The sequence below is a fragment of the Dendrobates tinctorius genome, unplaced genomic scaffold (assembly GCF_039654945.1).
Source record: "Dendrobates tinctorius isolate UK_male_01 unplaced genomic scaffold, ASM3965494v1 ptg000224l, whole genome shotgun sequence".
Lineage (NCBI taxonomy): Eukaryota > Metazoa > Chordata > Amphibia > Anura > Dendrobatidae > Dendrobates > Dendrobates tinctorius.
This window is the reverse complement of record NW_027361891.1, coordinates 14015520-14037888: the sequence shown is the minus strand read 5'-3', so window position 1 is coordinate 14037888 and position 22369 is coordinate 14015520. Positions and strand designations below refer to the sequence as shown.

Below are 22369 nucleotides of genomic sequence, written 5' to 3'. Positions count from 1 at the left end.
CAATACCTGGATAAGAATGAAGTGATTAAACAGAGTCAGCATGGATTTGTAACTAATAAGTCATGTCACACTAACTTAATTTCCTTCTATGACAGAATCACTGATTGGGTGGATCAGGGAAATGCTGTAGATATAGTATATCTTGACTTCAGCAAAGCATTTGACAAAGTATCTCACACAATCCTTATTGAAAAAATGACTAAGTATGGAATGGACAAGGCAGCTGTTAGGTGGATTCATAACTGGCTTAGTGATCCGACCCAAAGAGTTGTCATAAATGGCTGCACATCCAGTTGGAAGAATGTCTCAAGTGGGGGTACCACAGGGCTCTGTCCTGGGCCCTGTATTGTTCAACATCTTTATCAACAATTTAGATGAAGGAATTGAGAGTAAACTGATTAAATTTGCTGATGACACAAAGCTAGGAGGGATAGCTAATACTAGAGAAGAGAGAGCGAGGATTCAAAAAGATATAAATAAACTAGAGCAGTGGGCAGCAACTAACAGAATGGTTTTTAACAGGGAAAAATGCAAAGTATTACATCTGGGCAATAAAAATGAAAAAAAATCATATTAAATCATATACAGAATGGGAGAAATAGGGCTAAGCAACAGCACATGTGAAAAAGACTTGGGTATACTAATAGATCACAGACTGAATATGAGTCAACAGTGTGATGCAGCAGCAAAAAAGGCAAATACAATTCTAGGATGTATTAACAGAAGCATACAGTCTAGATCATGTGAAGCCATTATTGCCCTCTACTCCTCTTTGGTCAGACCTCATCTGGAATACTGTGTCCAGTTTTGGGCACCACATTTTAAAAGAGACATCAACAAACTGGAGCATGTTCAGAAAAGAGCGACCAGAATTAGGACCGGTCTGCAAACCCTGTCTTATGAGGATAGATTACAGGATTTGGGAATGTTTAGCTTCCAGAAGAGAAGACTGAGAGGAGACTTAATAGCTGTCTACAAATATCTCAAGGGCTGTCACATTGTAGAAAGATCATCTTTATTCTCATTTGCACAAGGAAAGACTAGAAGCAATGGGATGAAACTGAATGGGAGGAGACACAGATTAGATATTAGAAAAAACTTTTTGACTGTTAGAGTGATCAATGAGTGGAACAGGCTGCCACGAGAGGTGGTGAGTTCTCCTTCAATAGAAGTCTTCAAACAGAGGCTGGCCAGACATCTGTCTGGGATGATTTAGCAAATCCTGCTTTGAGCAGGGGGTTGGACCAGATGGCCCAGGAGGTCCTTTCCAACTCTACGATTCTATGATTCTATGAGTGATGTGTGTGGCATCTGAAATGACTCTGAAGTACACTGCACTTGTCAGTGACAGGGTACCAAATATGATTTTTCACAAGTGCCCTATTCTGTCAGTGTATTCCACTGAATAGAAATTTGAGGGTTCGTTGCATTGCATAATATAGCCATGTCCTTAACCCCTTTAACGACAAGAGGTATTTTTTGGTCAAAATGGCCATGTGAAGGCTTGTTTTTTGCAGGATGAGTTGTACTTTTGAATGACACCATTGGTTTTACCATGTCGTGTACTCGAAAATTGGAAAAAAAATTCCAAATGTGGTGAAATTGCAAAAAAAAGTGCAATCCCACAGTTTTTTTTCACCATGTTCACTAAATGCGACTAACCTGCTAATATGATTCTCCAGGTCATTACAGATCATAGACAATAAACATATCTAGGGTTTTTTTTAATCTAAGTAGTGAAAACAAAATTCCAAAGTTTGTTAAAAAAAATTGCACCATTTTATGATACCCGTGATATTGGGTTGGGTGAGGGCTTATTTTTTGCATGCCGAGATGACATTTTTAATTATACCATTTTGGGGCAGATATGATCTTTTGATCACCCGTTATTGAATTTTAATGCAATGTTGGAGCGACCAAAAAAATGTAATTCTGGTGTTTTGAATTTTTTTCTCTTAACGCCGTGTAGTGTATTGTTTTATTTTGAATGGGGCGAAAGGGGGGTGATTTGAACTTTTATTTTTTAAATATTTTTTAAAACTTTTTTTTATTTTTTGCATGCTTCAATTGCCTCAATGGGAGACTAGAAGCTGTCATACCAAATATGTGTATGTTTTTTTATTGTTTTATTTTGAATGGTGTTAAATGGGGGGTGATTTCAGCTTTTATTTTTTTATTTTTTTAATATTTTTTAAAACTATTAAATTACTTTTTGCATGTTTCAATAGTCTCCATGGGAGACTAGAAGCTGCAATAATCCGATTGGCTCTGCTATATACAGATGATGATTAGATGTATGTAGCAGAAATTCTAACTTGCTATGAGCGCCGACCACCAGGTGACCAACCCTTTGGTGACCAGCGATCACATGACGGAGTGACCGATGGGTGTATTTCCGGCGTGATTGCCGAAAGCGCATGTTAAATGCCATTTAATGGGTTAATAGTCGTCGGTGGATTGTGATTCCACCAGCGGCTATTCCGGGCACATGTCAGCTATTCAAAACAGCTGACATGTGCCGGGGAAGATGTGGGCTCACTGCCGGAACCCACATCGACATCCGACATCGGTGTACATTAATGCCCGATGTCAGAAATGGGTTAAAAGGGAGGTCCAGAGGTCAAATAAATTTTAATCTGAATCCCTATGTACTGATATCAAAATTTAAACTAATATCTAATATACTTACATTGACAATCCTTTATCGTTCCCTAATTACGGTATCTAACTGTTATTGCATTGTTTCCCCTACTTCCTGTCGCATGACTCTTCACTTGAGAATCCCAGTGCATGCTGGGACACTCAAATAAAGCATCATCAGACCAATGGGCAGAGGCTGCGGTGACTGTCACAGTCTCTGCGCCCTCCTTCAAATGATACCTCATCAGTGGCACTTGTTTCAGAGGTGGGGTTAGTCCCTGCTGTGACTCTGCACGCTGGTGTTGTGCGATGTTCACAATGGCTTTGTGTTGCTGACTTAGATCAGTATTTACAAGCTGGCAACACAGAGGAGAGAGCGCTATCAGAGCGCGGTATCAGGATACCCAGCTGTCAATTGGCTGTGGGGCGGTGCTGATCTCTGCATGCCAGGTAGGTGGGAAAAGATAGGGGGAAAGGTAGGTGATTTGAACTTTTAGGGGGGTCATATTTTTTAAAACTTTTTTCTTACTTTTTACTGTTAATGTTAGCAACCTTAGAGGACTTGAAGATGTGATCATCTGATCACATGTGCTATATAGAGAGATGCTACATCGTTGCATATACCAAAAATTACAGGCAGAGTTTCAAAGGAGCTCCGTAATGACAGGCAGAGGGGTCGTCAGCTAACCAATGGCTGGAGTATGCTAAATGCCGCTGTCAGAGATTGACAAAGGCATTGAACAGGTTAACAGTCATGGGCATAGATTTTTAGCGTCAGGTCCTGGCTATGTTGGCATGTTTGGCAGATGTTGTGAAGGAGTTAAGGATGTGATTAAAATTAAAACTGGCTGACACAGTAATTCTAAACTTTTAAGGCTTAACTTAATCCATTCACCAAAAACACTCAAGTTCCAGATTGCTAATTGCCACATTAATACAACCAATAGAACCTAGAAATATGTTTCCTTTTAAACTCCCTTACAGTATATATGAGTGCAAGAAACAAAGACATCGATTACTAATGTCCTCAAACTTTTTCATGGAAGCAGGGTGAATTTGTTTACCTGACTTAAAAGAATAGTATCTCAGTGGGGTAATGATAACTGAAAATATAAAAGTTCATGTAGAGCCATTATTTTGCTACTCAGTCCTGACTACTTCATCAAAGGAAAGGTCAGCTGAATCATTGCTTCATTACGAGGAACTTCCAGCAGCTTAAAGTAGCCCAGACCTAACTTTCCTGGACTTTTCTGTGCTTGTCGAAGAGGAGTATCCAACCTAGCTCCAGCCTATCCTTAGCATGTACTGTATGTAATGTAGTAAATTTAATTTCCTATGAGAACTTTACAAGGATTTAAAAAAAATAGTTGACTTCTTTAAGTATATTAATACAGATAAATGAGAAAAATCATTACTCAGAATTTATGTCCCAGAATTTAAGCTGAATGAGTCTGAACCCAACTTAGTCCATAAAACATGCGATTTCCATTTCTTTACTTTTTATATTCCCAAATATTTATTCATTTTTGTTAAAGCATCACACACAGTATTTAGGTCGCTCCGCAAGTCTTGCACCACATTTTCAATACTTCGGGTGTCTTTCAGGATTTCAATACTCTGCGTGTAGGGATTGAAGTGCACTGAGAAGGGTCGGTTGATTGACTTTGCAAACTCTCTATAGGATTTAAAGACAGAGAGAAATTAATTAGAATCATATCAGTAGCGATGAAATGTTTTCAAAAGTTTCTTTTTTTTCCTTGTCTTCTCTTTCCTAATAATTGAATGTACCTCATCTTTTCCTTGGCTTCATCAAAGCTTTCTGACACAAAGTACAAATCCTGAAAGGTAGTGATAATACATTCTTGCAAGCAAGTTGTCTTTGGATCAAACGTTTTCACAGTAGCTTTGTCAGACAAGGCATGCTGCAAAGAGAAACCAAACACACCTTTTAAAATAGCGCTTAAGGAAATGAAGACAAACAAATCACATGAGCTACTTGTTCTAGAACTAGGAGCATTTTATACGCAGATGAGTCTATTTTAGCTCATTTTAGAAGATGTGATGCTGAATTTTTAAGATGCTCTTCTCATTAATCAATTGCTTGTGTGGTTGTTGCAATTGGGAATAGAAATGTTCCCATATTATATAAACCAATCTAGCAAGTTTTAAAAAATTAGATTAAACACTAGATCATTGCATTATGTATATGTATAAAGCGATCTCTGTACACTAGACTCACTCTAAGAGATTCTAGGTATCACACACATAGCAAAGTATTGTCTTCTATCCATTTTATGTATGATCATTTACAGTAAATGTTTACTTATTCCAATTATGATTCAGGTTTCAGTTGGTTAAAAAAAATATTTTCATACCATTAACATATTTTATCAGTAAGAAGTTTTACTGTTATTTGTATCCTGAGCTGAGCTACTGCTGAGAGCTACTATTTTCATAAAAAAAATTAATCTATAAAAATCCACTGGAATTATGCCATTCTACTGCAAATGGACCATCTTTCTCTATTGCCTATAATTTTAATAGTATAACTATGGAAAAGAAAGACGATACAAGATCTGCAAGCACAAAGAAGACCTAAATAGTACATTTTATGTGAAATGCTTTATTTGGTTTAATTTCAAATACAATTTAATCTACTCTATAGGATCCAGATTCCTTGTCTGAAAATTATTGCAATTTACTATTTATAACTATAGGAAACAAAAGGAGACATATAACATTTAAAAGTGTTACAACTGAAAAGCATTGCTTGGCTGCAGTATGTTTTTATGGCTAAGTTACCAAAGGGCTTATAGGAAGTTTATACTAACAGAAGGGCAAAATGCAAGGCACCTAAACAAAATGGGTATGATTCATCAAGACCAGCGTTGTTCATGCCAGTTATGATGAGGGGTGTGCTGTAATCAAACTCTCCTGATTGATGATTCAGGAGCATCTGATGAGTGACATCCGCCCACTTTAACTATGCCAGAAATCTGATGTAGTGTCATGTCGGACACTGTTCACACCAGGGTGTCCGGCAGACAGCGGTAATACCCTGTTGGGTATTCTGTTCCAGTCGGGATAGGGTTAACCAGGTTGTCATGCTGGCTGAGGGCTGGGCCACGCCCTTGGTCTTTAAATAGTTCGTCCTGACTTTGGGCGTCGCCGACTATAGCTTTAGCCTAGTGCTAGCAATACCGGTCAGCAGTGGTGGTGTTGGAGTGTCTGATATCTGGTGCAGTATATCCCTCAGTGGTTCTTTCTCCAATCTGTTATATATATATTTGGTTGCCCTTGCACATTATTGTATTCCCTTGTGTATTAACTGTGTGGTGTTTATTTTACCCCTGTCCATACGTATTAGTGGCGTCTGGTGTCTGGTCCCCTCACTGGGTGGAGGGTGGTGGGTTCAGCTTAGGGCTGGACAGGAGACAGGGACAGGGTGGAGGCTCAGGCAGGCACACCTTCAGTGTAAACCCTGGGTAGAGGGACAGACAGGGTTCCCCTAGTCTGAGGGACATCGCAGGGGTCCCGGGGTTTTTGCCTAAAGTAACCTAGGCATACCATGACATTATAGTCGGCCCAAATAATAAAGTGAGAGAAAAAAGAAAAAAAAAAAAGGTATAGATAGGGAATATAGGGGTTACTTACTATGGATCCTATACTTTCCCTAACCAAGCAGCTGGAGGCTCTATCCATACAGGTCACTGAACTCAGGGGGGCGGTCCAGCAACAAGGCCTGTCAGCTCCTGCAGTACCTGCTGAGGCTGCAGCCAGGGCAGCTGAGCCCAAGTTTCCCCTTCCTGAACGATTTGCTGGTGATCGTGGTAAGTTCACGGTGTTTCGTGAATCATGCAAATTGTATTTCCGTATGCGTCCACATTCCTCAGGTAATGAGGCTCAACGCGTGGGCTTGGTGATTTCTTTGCTGAGTGGTGATCCACAGGCTTGGGCCTTTTCACTCCCTTCAGACTCACAGGCATTTGAATCTGTAGATTTTTTTTTCTCTGCTCTGGGTTTGATCTATGACGATCCGGATAGATTAAACTTAGCAGAGTCTAAGATACGCTCACTGCTACAGGGTGATCGACCAGCTGAGGATTACTGCACGGAATTCCGGCGCTGGGCGGTGGACACGCAGTGGAATGACCCTGCGCTTAGAAGTCAATTTTTGCATGGGGTTTCTGGAAGGGTTAAACAGACTCTCCTAATGTACGAGACTCCCGCCTCTCTGGAGGCTGCGATGGCACTTGTAGTACGCATAGACCGACGTCTCCGTCAGGGGGCGCTGGTTTCGTTGCCTCCGGGAGGTGGGGGAGTGGTCGGTGAGGTTGCCGCGGGTGAATCTGTGGAACCCATGCAGATCGCTGGTATAGCACAGTCACCGAGTAACAAGCCTAAACGTCCTTGGCACAGAAGGCAGGGGCTCTGTTTTTTTTGTGGCAAAGGAGGACATTTTATTAACGCTTGCCCCCTGGTACCTAAGAAGGGCGCGCCGGCGGAAAACTGATAGGCTCAGAGGGTTTGGAGGAGTCTAGTCTGAGCCTTTGTGTATCCTCCGTCATGGTTTCCCAGTGTATGCTCCCTGCTAGGGTGGTACTTGGGGGGCAAATGCTCTCTATTACAGTATTTATTGATAGTGGCTCAGCTGCCAATCTCATTGATGAGAGGTTCGCGCATACAGCGGGATTTCCGGTGGAGAAATTGCCGAACCCCATCCGGGTGGTTACCATCAATGCTTCCCCGTTGTCTCAAGGGGAGATAACAGAGTGTGTGTTGGATATACAACTCCACATCGGAGTATTACACTCAGAGCGGGTAACTTGTAAGGTGCTTAGTAACTTACCGGCTCAGATGGTTCTGGGCTTTCCATGGTTGTCAATGCATAATCCTGTTATTGATTGGAAGACCCAGGACATAATTCAGTGGAGCAGGGAGTGTCAGGAGAGGTGCCTGGCTACATGTATTTCCGCTTTGACCCCCAGTATCCCGGAGCCGTTGCTGGATTATGCGGATGTATTTTCTGAGAAGGGTTGTTCGGAACTACCACCGCATCGCCCCTATGACTGTGCTATTAGGTTGAAACCAGGGGCCAAGTTACCTAAAGCTAGAATGTTTAATATCTCAGGTCCCGAGAGGCTAGCTCTCAAGGAATACATTGCGGATAGCCTGAGCAAGGGTCATATTAGACCTTCCTCTTCTCCTCTGGCTGCTGGCTTCTTCTTTGTTAAAAAGAAGGATGGCGGTTTACGCCCGTGTCTGGATTTCAGAGAACTCAACCAGATTACGGTCCATGATCCTTACCCTATGCCACTTATACCCGATTTATTCAACCAAGTGGTTGGTGCCAGGTGGTTCTCCAAACTGGACCTCAGGGGGGCGTACAATCTTATAAGAGTCCGTCAGGGGGATGAGTGGAAGACAGCGTTCAATACCCCTGAGGGTCACTTTGAGAGTTTGGTAATGCCGTTTGGGTTGACTATGGCACCGGCGGTCTTTCAACACTTCATTAATGATGTCTTCTCTCAGTTGTTGGGGAGGTTTGTTATAGTTTATCTTGACGACATCCTCATTTTCTCTCGCGACCATGATACACATATAGAGCATGTTAGACAGGTTCTGCAGTTGCTCAGAGAGAACAGGCTCTATGTCAAGCTTGAAAAATGTGTGTTTTTCGTACAGGAGCTACCGTTCTTGGGTTATATAATCTCCGCCTCAGGTTTTAAGATGGACACCGCAAAGGTGCAGGCGGTACTACATTGGGATCGGCCTGATAATCTTAAGGCGCTTCAGCGATTTCTTGGCTTCTCCAATTACTATAGGAAATTTATTAAGAACTTCTCTATGATTGCCAAACCACTGACTGACATGACTAAGAAGGGTACCGACTTTTCTGACTGGTCTGAGCCTGCGGTACAGGCGTTTGAATTCCTCAAGAATAGTTTTGCCTCAGCGCCCATTCTGGTGCAGCCCGATGTCTCCTTACCGTTTGTCGTGGAGGTGGATGCGTCGGAGGTTGGAGTGGGGGCTGTACTGTCTCAGGGCCCTTCTTGGGCCAAGTTGCATCCGTGTGCCTTCTTCTCCAAGAAGCTGTCGCCTGCGGAGCGTAATTATGATATTGGCAACAGGGAACTATTGGCCATCAAATTGGCATTTGAGGAGTGGCGACACTTCTTGGAGGGGGCTGTTCATCAGATTACTGTGATAACCGACCATAAGAATTTGCTTTATTTAGAATCTGCTAAGCGCCTGTCCTCCAGACAGGCTCGCTGGGCATTATTCTTCACCCGGTTCAACTTCATTGTTACCTATCGACCTGGGTCGAAGAATGTTAAGGCAGACGCTTTATCCAGGTGTTTTCCTGGTGGAGAGTTATGTGAAGAGCCGGTGCCTATTCTCCAAAAGGGTGTGGTGGTATCTGCCATCACGACAGAGATTGAGGCAGAGATTGCCGAGGCTCAGGAGGTGGTACCGCCGGGGTTACCTGCTAATAAATCTTTTGTGCCGCTACATCTACGCTCTAGAGTGTTGGGCGAACATCACGACACGGTACTGGCAGGTCATCCAGGGGTTAAGAGCACTCTGGAATTGGTATCGCGTCGTTTTTGGTGGCCTAAAATCCGGCAGGATGTGGCCTCATATGTGGCTGCCTGTACCACGTGCGCACGGGCCAAGACTCCTCGTTCCCGTCCCGCTGGTAGCTTGCAGCCTCTTGGGGTGCCCAGTAAGCCATGGGCTGAGATTTCCATGGATTTTATTACTGACTTGCCCGCCTCGGCAGGGAACTCGATCATTTTGGTAATTGTTGATAGGTTCTCCAAAATGTCACATTTCGTTGCTTTACCGTCTTTGCCCAATGCTAAGACTCTTGCTCAGATATTTATTCGCGAGGTGGTCAGACTTCATGGTGTCCCGTCTGACATTGTGTCTGATCGAGGTACGCAGTTTGTGGCAAAGTTTTGGAGAGCTTTTTGTTCTCGCCTTGGAATCAAATTATCTCATTCATCGGCTTTCCACCCTCAGTCGAATGGACAGACTGAGCGGATGAACCAAAACCTGGAGCAATACTTGCGCTGCTTTATTTCCGACAATCAGGAAGAGTGGTCAGCGTTTCTTCCTCTGGCAGAATTCGCAATAAACAACCATTGCCAGGAATCGTCTGGGGAATCTCCTTTTTTTTGTGTGTATGGTCAACATCCTCAATTTTGCACCTTGCGTCAGGGGTGCTCAGTTGGCGTCCCTGAAGAGGACCAGTTGGGAGCTCAATTGTCGTCTGTTTGGAGGAGAGTCAAGCAGCACTTGTTGAAGGTGGGTTCCAGGTACAAACGGGTGGCTGACTGCAGACGTGTGCCAGGTCCGGACCTGTGTGTGGGTGATTGGGTGTGGTTATCTACTAGGAACATTAAGCTCAAGATACCGTCACTTAAGTTGGGTCCCAGGTTCATTGGCCCATTTAGAATCTCCGCAGTGATCAACCCAGTGGCATTTCGTTTGGAGTTGCCGGCTGTGTATAAGATTCATAATGTATTTCACAAAGCATTGCTAAAGAAGGTCGTGGGTTTGGTGGATGGTTCCCCCGGGCCACCACCTCCCGTCTTGGTGGATGGCGCGTTGGAATTTGAGGTGTCCAAAGTGGTGGACTCTAGGGTTGTGCGTCGCACTCTACAGTACCTGGTCCACTGGCGTGGCTATGGTCCTGAGGAGAGGACATGGGTGCCGGCCTCTGACATTCATGCTGTTCGACTGGTTACTATGTTCCATCGTCGCCATCCGGACAAGCCAGGTCCTCGACATGGTGAGGTTCCGGAGGTCCCTCGTAGAAGGCGGGGTACTGTCATGTCGGACACTGTTCACACCAGGGTGTCCGGCAGACAGCGGTAATACCCTGTTGGGTATTCTGTTCCAGTCGGGATAGGGTTAACCAGGTTGTCATGCTGGCTGAGGGCTGGGCCACGCCCTTGGTCTTTAAATAGTTCGTCCTGACTATGGGCGTCGCCGACTATAGCTTTAGCCTAGTGCTAGCAATACCGGTCAGCAGTGGTGGTGTTGGAGTGTCTGATATCTGGTGCAGTATATCCCTCAGTGGTTCTTTCTCCAATCTGTTATATATATATTTGGTTGCCCTTGCACATTATTGTATTCCCTTGTGTATTAACTGTGTGGTGTTTATTTTACCCCTGTCCATACGTATTAGTGGCGTCTGGTGTCTGGTCCCCTCACTGGGTGGAGGGTGGTGGGTTCAGCTTAGGGCTGGACAGGAGACAGGGACAGGGTGGAGGCTCAGGCAGGCACACCTTCAGTGTAAACCCTGGGTAGAGGGACAGACAGGGTTCCCCTAGTCTGAGGGACATCGCAGGGGTCCCGGGGTTTTTGCCTAAAGTAACCTAGGCATACCATGACATGTAGAGAACGCCACAGCTAGTCATGAATTAGACTAACTGTAGCGTCCCATCATTCTGGCCAGTAACAAAAGTTGGTTTTAGTGTGTGACAGAAGCCAAACATAAAAAAAAACTATATAAATCTGCCATTGCTGTAATCACACTGACCCAAAGAATAAAGGCATTTAATCATATATACCGCATGAGGAATGGCTTCTAAAATAAATAAAACCATTTCTTGACCTGCTGTTGATTTGTTTATTCTGCGTCCCAAAGATCACAGTAAGGCTCAGCGCACATTTATCTTGTAATATAAGCTCAGCACTTATTTCAGATATTTAAACAGAAATGTTGATGTATGATATTCAGGAAGAAGCCCCCATGGAAAATTCGATATAATGAGGCAGATTGAGTCTCATTGGACTCTCTCTGGTCTATGATCTGGCAGTGTCCCTCTTTTTAAACTTCTTTTTAGGGTTGCACAATAGCGTGACCAGTCACAATTTTGTTTACATCTGAAAAGAACGACATTGCTGAACAGAGGCCAGACAGAGTGCAGAGTAACTCTGCTGCCTCATTATAGTGAATGGATCTGTTGAGGAATTTATCTGAATCACATCACACAAGAATTAGATGGAAACCCTGATGTAAGTGCTCAGTGTAAAGCAAAGGATAAATATGATACAAAATGTTATGTAAAATGTTCCCAACAAAAGTTTCAACTCAATACACAAAAAAACACTCAAACCCCACTCAGGTCCATCATCTGTCAATGAAAATATAGGGGGCTTCCACGTTACTGGTTGCACAAAGGCTCCAGAAAAGGGCTATGGCTTCCCCTAAAAAAGAAATCTAGCAAAATCTGTGCTCCCAAATTCAAAAGGCCCTGTCCCTTCTGAGCCCCACAGTGTGTCTAAACTACAGGGTGGGCCATTTATATGGATATACCTAAATAAAATGGGAATGGTTGGTGATATAAACTTCCTGTTTGTGGCACATTAGTATATGGGAGGAGGGAAACTTTTCAAGGTGGGTGGTGAATAAGAAAAATAAAGTACGTTTGCAACCTGGGGTCCACCTTGCGGTGATGGAGAAACCGCAGTTAGCATAATGGCGGAGCAAGGCTGCGAGAAAACATTTTAAGCACCATGAGTTAAATGTCACTCAGTGTTCACAGAGCGCAAAGTACCAAGCTCTGTTACACCACAGAGCGGTACTAAGAAGCAACACACAAAGGACTATACCCTGCTAGACTGCACAGGAGTAAAGAAAAATACTGATTGGGGTCCCTATAAATTAACCCCCCAGGGAAGACTAAGCTGGTGGTTGACTCTGCTCTGACACACGGTGTGCTTCAGCACACATGCCTGAGTACACCTGGTGCAGATGCTAAGTTCAAGCGGGAGTTCCCACCCTACACTGCCTGTCTAGTTAAACACTCGCAGTGCTATTAGCGGCACACGTGCACACAGAGTGGTAAAGTAGCCACCAACACACTAAACACACATGATACTTGCGCACAGGTGTGCCCTCCAGAGGAACTTTTATGCATACAGCTCAAGTCCAGACAGACAGCACCTTGCCTGTGGACCAATCAGAAGCTGCCACATAACCAGAGCACAAAGCAGGTAATGCCCGAGCACCAATGAGAAGGTGCCACATCCCGAACATGCTCAGTAGGATGAAATCTGGACTTAGGCTCCAGAGTACAACACTGCATGTGTAAACCAGTAGTCACTATAGGCTTAGCTGGAGAACCAGCATCAACTACACATACAGCATGAGCCTGAGCAAGGTGCTGGGACAAAAGTCTGTTCTGAGCAGTCATCCCAGCAGCTGAACCTGAATGGGAGACCACAACACCAGACAAGGCCTGGGAACTATCCCGTGCAGCGAAAAAATCCTGGTGCCTAGCACATAGGCCCCTCAAAGTCAGTTCAAATGTGATGCGGTCCCTGAAAAAAATAAATTTTGTAAATTTTGTTTGAAAAACATTAAAAAAAAATGATACTGATGTAAAGTAGACATTTGGTAAATATTATTACTTAATTATTTTGCGTGGCATAACTATCTGGTTTAAGAGCATAACAATTTAAAATTTGTAAATTGCAAAATTTTCTCAAAAAAAGTTCAAAATTTTCAATGTTTTCATTAGAAAAAGCAAATCATAGTGACCTAAATTTACTACTAACATGAAGTGAAGTGTGTCATGAAAAAACATTCTCAGAATCACTGAGATATGCTGAAGCATTGCAGAGTTATTAACCACATAAAGTAACACTGGTCAGAATTGAAAAATTTAGCCTGGTCCAAAAGGTGAGAACAGACTTGGGAGTTAAGGGGTTAAGGGGGACCTGTAATTAGGATTTGGGATTTTAAAATAATTATGGCTATAATGGCAATTAAATTCAGATTAAATTGATACTTTTTTTAAGAAATCCATGTTCTCAGTCTTCAGTAATCACTCATTGAAATTATATAGTGTTATAAGTTCCAAGCGCCTCGAGGCTGGATCCTGCACTTTGGTAGTTTCCTTCCAGTTTGGGTTTTTGCCAGTAACTCTACTTGCCTTCAGTATTTGACTGACAGGTCACTGTTATGAATGAGTCACCGTAGGAGGCAAAAACAGAAATACTAGCTAAGTCCAGAAAACCAGAGAAGTTGGCAGCTATCGGATTGCAGACCCCTGAACCTATCAACAACTAGCAGTAGCCGTGGGGGGTTCCTACGGAGCCCTAGACCCCTTGATCACAGCCGGAGAACTAAATAGCCTAAAGACAGAAAGGGAAATCTAAACTGCCCCAGAGCAGACGCCAAAGCAATAGGCAGCCCCAAACATGTAATGACAGTGAAGCAAGATGAAAAAACACTCACACAGATAGAAAGATAGGCTGAGCAAATGATGGGGCCCAAGCTAAATAAATAGGACAGGATAGAAAAGCTGCTGTCTGCAATCCGCCAAAACCCTATCAAAACAAGAGCCAACAGACTGATAGGGAAAAAAGCCATGAAGACGCTAGGCTTCAAAAAGACTATATCAGTACTCAGGTATTTTCTGAAGACAGAGCAAAAAGGAATTCAGCTCACCCCAGCAGGGGATGGCAGAAATCTAGAAAAACAAGGCAAAACAAAACCAAAACACAAATGCAAAAAGCAGAGCAGAAAACTTAGCTTTTGAGGAGCAGGAATCAGACTGGTCTCCTAGAATCCCTCTGAGAAATCACCAGCAAGGCAGAAGGGCGTTGGCTGCCTTATATCCAGTCAGCAATTCCAGTCACCCAGTCATCATCATCCTGCTCAGGTGCTTGGTAATCAGCCTCACTACCTTCCTTCACCAGACCTCAATGGTGAAGGGGAAAATGAACTCACAACAGTACCTCCCCCTTGAGGAGGGGTCACCAAACCCTCATCCACGCCACCAGGGCGATCAGGGTGAGCCCGATGAAAGGCACGCACCAATCTTTTGGCATGAATATCAGAGGCAGAGACCCAGGAATTATCCTCCTGACCATAACCCTTCCACTTAACCAAATACTGGAGTCTCCGTCTAGCCAGACGGGAATCCAGTATCTTCTCTACCTCATATTCAATGTTACCTTCAACCAATACAGGGTCCGGAGGTGCCACCCCAGGAACAACTGGTTCAACAAACCTCTTCAACAAGGACTTATGAAACACATTATGGATTTTAAATGTGACAGGAAGAGCCAAACGAAAAGAGACCGGATTAATAATCTCCATAATCTTGTAAGGTCCAATAAATCTAGGCTTAAACTTAGGAGAAGCCACCTTCATAACGATATTTTTTGATGATAACCAAACCATATCACCAACCTTAAACTGGGGACCAATGGTCCTATGTCGGTTGGAAAACCGCTGGGCCTTTCCTGGGAGAGAGATAACTTATCCACCACTTGGTCCCAGATCTGGTGCATTCTCTCCACCACAGTGTCAACACCTGGGCAGGCAGAAGGCTCCACCTGCCCTGAAGAAAATCGAGGATGAAACTCAAAGTTACAAAAAAAAGGTGACATCAAAGTGGCAGAACTAGCTCTATTATTTAAAGCAAATTCGGCCAAGGGCAAAAATGAAACCTAATCATCCTGATCAGCGGAAATAAAACATCTCAAATACGACTCCAAGGTCTGGTTTGTTCTCTCCGTCTGCCCATTGGTCTGAGGGTGAAAAGCAGAGGAGAAGGACAACTGAATTCCCAGCTTGGAACAGAAAGTCCTCCAAAATCTAGACACAAACTGAACTCCTCTGTCAGATACAATGTTCTCAGGAATCCCGTGCAAGCGAACCACCTGTTGCAAAAACAGGGGCACCAACTCGGAGGAAGATGGCAACTTAGGGAGTGGTACAAGATGAACCATCTTAGAGAACCTATCACAAATCACCCAAATAACAGTCATTGTCTGAGAGACAGGCATATCAGAGATGAAATCCATTGAAATATGGGTCCATGGCCTCCTGGGGACCGGCAAAGGCATCAACAACCCACTAGAGCGAGAACAAGGTTTAGATCGGGAGCAAGTCCCACAGGACTGCACAAAATTCCTGACATCACGAGACAAGGCGGGCCACCAAAAGACCGACTCACCAGATCTCTAGTACCAAAAATACCTGGATGACCAGCCAATGCAGAGCAATGAACTTTAGACATCACTCTCTTCTTCCACTGGTCAGGAACATACAACTTTCCACTGGGACAACGCTCAGGTTTGTCCTCCTGGAACTCTTCCAGAGCACGTCTCAAATCGGGCGAGATGGCAGAAAGAACTACCCCTTCGCCTAAGATGGTAGCATGCTTGGTCACCGCAGGAGAATCAGCAAAGAAGCTCCTAGAGAGAGCGTCAGCCTTGACATTCTTAGTGCCAGGAAGAAAAGAGACCACAAAATCAAAACGTGTAAAAAACTAGGCCCACCTAGCCTGTCTAGGGTTCAAGTGTTTGGCCGACTCCAGGTAAATCAAATTCTTGTGGTCAGTGAGGACCACGACTTGGTGTTTATCTCCCTCCAACCAATGTCTCCACTCCTCAAATGCCCATTTCATGGCTAACAGTTCCCGATTCCCCACATCATAGTTACGCTCAGATGGAGAGAACTTTCGGGAAAAGAAAGCACAGGGATTCATTTTAGATGTTACAGGATCCTTTTGGGACAAAACAGCTCCTGCACCAATCTCAGAAGCGTCCATCTCTACCTGGAACGGGAGTGAGACATCAGGTTGCCGCCAAACCGGGGCAGAAGTGAATCTTCACTTCAGCTCCTGAAAGGAAGAAACAGCCTCCGGAGACCAATTCAACACATCAGCACCCTTCTTAGTCAGATCAGTCAATGGCTTGGCAATACTAGAAAATTTTGCTATAAATTTCCGATAAAAATTAGCATAACCCAAAAACTTCTGGAGGGCCTTCAAAGAAGTGGGCTGAACCCAATCATAAATGGCCTGTACCTTGGCCGGGTCCATTTCAATAGTTGACGGAGACAAAATAAATCCCAAAAATGAAATCCTCTGTACCCCAAAAAGGCATTTCGATCCTTTGACATACAGGGAATTCTCCCTCAAGATCAGGAACACAGTCCGAACATGTTCCACATGAGAATCCCAATCTTTGGAGAAGATCAAAATATCATCCAGATAGATAATCAAAAATGTATCCACAAAGTCCCGGAAAATGTCGTTCATGAAGCACTGGAAGACAGAAGGGGCATTAGTGAGCCCAAAAGGCATCACCAGGTACTCAAAATGTCCCTCTGGAGTATTAAACGCCGTCTTCCATTCATCCCCATGCTTAATGCGGATAAGATTATACGCCCCCTGAGGTCAAGCTTGGTAAACCAGCAAGCACCTTTAACTCTGGAGAATAGATCCGAAATCAGGGGTAACGGATACTGATATTTAATAGTAATTTTGTTGAGGGCACGATAATCAATACAAGGCCTTAATGAACCATCCTTTTTGGCCACGAAAAAAAAAACGGCACCTAAGGGTGAAGAGGATGGTCTAATATGACCCTTCTCCAACGCCTCCTTAATATAGGATAACATAGCCTCGTGCTCGGGTACAGATAAATTGAAGAGCCGACCCTTGGGAAATTTACACCCCGGGCTCAGTTCAATTGCACACTCCTATGAGGAGGCAAAGACGCAGACTCATTTTCACTAAATACATCATAAAAGTCCGCCAAATAGTCAGGAACATCATGCGACTGAGGAGAGGTGGAAAAAACCGGGGCCTCACTAAGGGCACACAGACAACCCCAACTCACCACAGACCCAGATTTCCAATCCAAAACTGGATTATGAATTTGCAACCAGGGAAACCCCAGAACAATGGTATCATGCAAATTATGCAACACCAAAAATGTGCAGTTTTCTTGATGGTCTGGGGCAACCCGCATTACCACCTGGGTCCAAAACTGAGGTTTATTTTTCGCCAAAGGAGTAGCATCAATCCCCCTCAAAGGGATAGGCGTCCGCCGAGGTGTCATCGGAAATCCACAACGTTTAGCAAAATCCAAGTCCATTAGGTTCAGGGTTGCTCCCGAATCCACAAAAGCCTTGGCGGAAAATGTGGACAGGGAGCAGTTCAGAGTAATTGCCAGAAGAAACTTAGGTTGAACACCACCCACAGAAAACGTGTGTGCAAAACGTTTCTCTCGTTTAGGACAGACAGAAATAATATGTGAGGCATCTCCACAAAAAAACACAGCTTATTACACCTTCTGAACTCCTGATGTTGCTCCCTGGACAAAACTCTATCACATTGCATAGGTTCAGACACTTGTTCAACAGGTGGCAACACCTCTTGGCTAATGACATAGAATCGTCAAGACCAAAGGGAACAGGAAATCCCATCATAGTATCTTTTACGGCTTCTGACAAACCCTTCCGAAAGAGAGCTGCCAAGGCATTATCATTCCAGGTAGTAAGGACCGCCCACTTTCGGAATTTTTGACAGTACAATTCTGCAGAATCTCGACCCTGGTAGGGAAAAAAGCCCAGAAGACGCTAGGCTTCAAAAAGACTATATCAGTACTCATGTATTTTCTGAAGACAGAGCAAAAAGGAATTCAGCTAACCCCAGCAGGGGATGGCAGAAATCCAGAAAAACAAGGCAAAACAAAACCAAAACACAAATGCAAAAAGCAGAGCAGAAAACTTAGCTTTTGAGGAGCAGGAATCAGACTGGTCTCCTAGAATCCCTCTGAGAAATCACCAGCAAGGCAGAAGGGCGTCGGCTGCCTTATATCCAGTTAGCAATTCCAGTCACCCAGTCATCATCATCCTGCTCAGGTGCTTGGTAATCAGCCTCACTACCTTCCTTCACCAGAAGAGGGATTTCATCAGACCTCAATGGTGAAGGGGAAAATGAACTCACAACAGGTCACTACTTTTTCAGTGACCAGCCTCCTCCTCTCCCGAGGTGTTTCCATTGTCACAGCTGATGTATGCATAAACTGATATCTGTGATATCTGTTCTAAAGGCCCTGTTACACACAACAATGTCCCAGCGATCCCACCAACGATCCGACATGGATGGGATCGCTGGAACATAGTTAGACAGACTCACCAGCGATCAGGACCAGAGAGCAAGCTGGTATGTAGGGTGAACAGCAGGTATCCAAGAGCCACATGGCTCTTAGTTACCCGCTGTTTACTCTAGTTAACAGCGTGCACACTGGTATCTAGGGTAAACAGCAAGTATCCAAGAGCAGCGTGGCTCTTAGTTACCCGCTGTTTACTCTAGGTACCAGCGTGCAGCATCACTGATCATTGGTCTCTTGCTGTCACTCGCAGCGATGCGTGCTGGCCAGCGGGAGACCAACGATCAAAAAATGGCCCAGGACATTCCTGCACGATCAGTGATACCCAGCGGGGGGGCCGGTCGCTGATGGATGTCACACACAGCGAGATCGCTAGAGAGATCGCTGATGCGTCACAAAATCAGCAATCTCACTAGCGATCTCGCTGTGTGTGATGGGGCCCATAGTTACGTAATGTAGAGGTTACTGCATATGCACCTCACCCAGCAAAGATAGTGCATATATGAGATTTTAGCCAGAGGAGAATGATCAATGGAAAAGCAGTGACCTGTCAGTCAGACATCCAGCCCTACTGCACTTGACCTTATTTCCATATAAATTCAATGAATGATTACCAAAGATTGAGAACATGAATGTATTCAAAAAAAGGTATCATGTAATCAGCATCAAAGCCCCATTATAGCCAGTTAATATTTTCAGAACTTCTGTGCTGGTAGGACCTGGGGACTCAGGTCATGCTACCCTGATGACATCACCACAGGTCTTTCTACACTTCTATATTGCTGCCTGCTTATGACTGGTCAGTGCTATAAAGGAGGCAGAAGTACACGTCCCCAATGAAAAATATCACCTACTTGGACTTAATTAAAGTTAACCCATTAGGTGCCAAGTATTTGATTGCAAAAAAAAACTCTTCAATGTAGATTCAAAATTTAAAAAAAAAGTTGTTCTCTTCATCAATAATTACATTGTGTCCAGTTCAACATGAAAAATTAGGTTAAAGGTCTTCTTAAAGTTGTATTAAAACATAATTATCCAATATAAAATTACATAGAGTGTCCTTAGCACATTTCCAAAAACTAATTCAATATATGATATTGCCATTTATTCATTTTTTTTAGTTTTAACATCAGACATGATTTCATAACAGAATTTTGAACATTTAAAGGTGATTTAGTAAGTCTTTCAAAACTCAGTATGAAACCTCAACTCAAAGGATATTTATTATTCACATAGATTAGTGTAAAACAATATGTTCAAGCTTGTTCAGTTCTTTGTTTTTGTATGCTTGTTTGTTTTAATTGCATGGATACAATGTAAGTTTAGTATCTTTCAGTGCAGCATAAAAAAAATTCTGAAAAGGACACTATAAATAAGTTAAATGAAGTGCTATTTATGTTCTAGTAAAGCATTGTAAAATGACCTAAATGCCATTTAATTGCAGCAAAAAAGCCGCAATTATCTGTGCTAATGAGCATAGGTGACATTACCATTACCTTATGTGGCATGACGGTGTTCTAAGGCTTTTAAGGTATTACTTGTTTCTGCATTTCCTTTTCTAATATCAAATCCTATAACTACTTTTATTGTGTTCCAAAGCTGATAATGTTCAGTAATGTGTTACCTCTCCGGCTATAATGGTATTTTCTTTCATCTCCCTTTTTTACTAACTTTATTATTAGGCCTAAATAAAATGTAAAAAAAATGGATGGTGCATTTAAAAAAAATGGAAACCAAGGGAAACCCTTGAATATCACAGTGCAAAAATATTGCCAATATAATGTTAATCATGCAATGTGGATTTTTTTTAACTTTACAGAAAATGTTTATTAAGTTTGTGAAAGTAAGCAAAGATCCCGATGACAAAATTTTAATACTTTGATGCAACCCCACAATTAATAACACAAACCCCAATCATCATGAACAGTCAAAGGTAGTTGCATTGGGTCAAATTAAAGTGCTCCGTGACCTTGCAGGGAATTTGTCACCGAAAATCAGTATTTATCAGATGGAACTTTGGATTCCTCAGTGCTCTATGTACATCTGAAAGTCCTTGATATTTATGAGCGGTTGGATCCCTGCATCCACCAACCATTGATTACAAGCTTGCTCCTTAGGCTAGTTTCACATTTGCATCTTTGTGCACAGCGCATCGTGCGCAAGTAGAAACGCATGCAAAAACGCACATGCATTTTTGCATGCGTTTGCGTTTTTATGCGCATGCGTTTTAACAAGTTTCTAGCCATGTTTACTCTTAAAACGCATGCATACGTAAGCGCAGGTGTACGCATGTCCATGCGCACGCCTGCGTTCCCATAGACTGTAATGCATTGTTTTGACGCATTCCGTGCGCAAGCGTACGCATGCTTTTTTTAACGCCTTTGGGCCGACCCAAAAATGCAACAAGTTGCCTCTGGCACGTCTAGACACACACCTTGAAAAAACACATGTTCACGAAAATGCAGATGAACGGATGCAAATGCAAGACCATGCGTACGCCATGTTAAACATAGGTACGCATGACGCATGTGCACGGATGCGCACGATGCGCTACGCAAAAAAATGCTAATGTAAAACCAGCCTTATACAGTGTGTGGGCAGTAGAATCCTGACACTTCTGACCACCAAGGATGCCATATATTGTGCACAGTAGGAAATCTGAAGTGTGATTTCTTAGACGTTACTATTATGATACAAATAATTGCCAAGCTGTTAGAAGTAAGGGCCCTTTACACATAGCGATATCGCTAAAGCGTCACCGATTTTGTGACGCAGCATCGATATCGCTAGCGATATTGCTACATGTGATACTCACCTCCGACTTGCTCCCCCGCTGGATATCGCTCATCGTGCGAGAACGGCCTGGTCCATTTCTCGTCATCGGCTTCCTGCTGGCGCCGACGAGCAAGACATGGATGCGGGCGGAAGAAGACATCATCGCTGCGTCTGAAAGGTAAGTACGACCGCCGAGCATCGCTGCGTTGCTAGTGAGATCTGCCTCTTTGGCAGCTCACTAGTGACCATTTAGCGATGCACCAGCGATCCTGACCGGGTCATATCGTGGTCGGGATCTCTGGTGCATCGCTAAATGTAAAAGGGGCCTTTAGGGTGTATGAGATCTCTGCAGTGGTATGTTATTAGATGCCAGGATGCGAGTTTAATAACCAGCTATTTACTATGATAATTAACTGAAAAGACCCAGCCTGCTGCATTATTCAGAGTAGATTGGGGTGAAATAAAGAGGTACAATGCTAAAGGTGACAATTTGATGTGCATTTATGTGTAGACTTTATTTCCAAACACCAAGGAATGGGAAGTTACAACTGCATAAATGACAAAAAAAGACCAGAATTTTGTATATGGAATATACTTTTGCATTCAGTTTGAATACTACTTTGCCGCAGAGCATCAGTCTGTATACAGATCAACCATACTGCTGTCATTTAGCAACTGAATGTCATTGCAGCATTTTATATATACTGTAATACATGCACAGTATTGTACTGAATGGTTGAATAAAGTGCCAAGACTAAAAGGGATCTAAAAATATCAAAGAAGCGTTAAGAATTGAATGTGATTAGAAAAGTGAGAAAATTGAAATACTCTTACTTTGCATGGTTAAGGGCATACTTTTGTGATCTGAGAATTAGTAAAAATCGCAGTCATCAGACTTCTTTCACTGTATATGGAGCACCTCTGCAGGTACAGGGAAGGGTGTTAAAGTTTGCAAAGATATTGTAGAATTTGCTCTCATGAGGCTACAGTAGGTAATTACTAATGGGAGAATATACTG

At 43.3% G+C, this 22369-nt stretch overlaps 1 protein-coding gene across 1 annotated transcript in view; it reads right to left on the bottom strand.

The window, feature by feature from the left end:
- Positions 1-4007: 4007 nt before the first annotated feature.
- The window catches only part of TPH2 (tryptophan hydroxylase 2), a 527147-nt gene continuing 508785 nt past the window's right edge, over positions 4008-22369 (bottom strand). Inside the window, exons 10-11 of the mRNA XM_073555538.1 lie at positions 4429-4562; positions 4008-4315 (exon numbers count right to left, since the gene is read on the bottom strand). Of these exons, the coding sequence (XP_073411639.1) occupies positions 4141-4315; positions 4429-4562 (309 nt within the window). The 3' untranslated portion in view covers positions 4008-4140. The remainder of the gene's footprint in view (positions 4316-4428; positions 4563-22369) is intronic.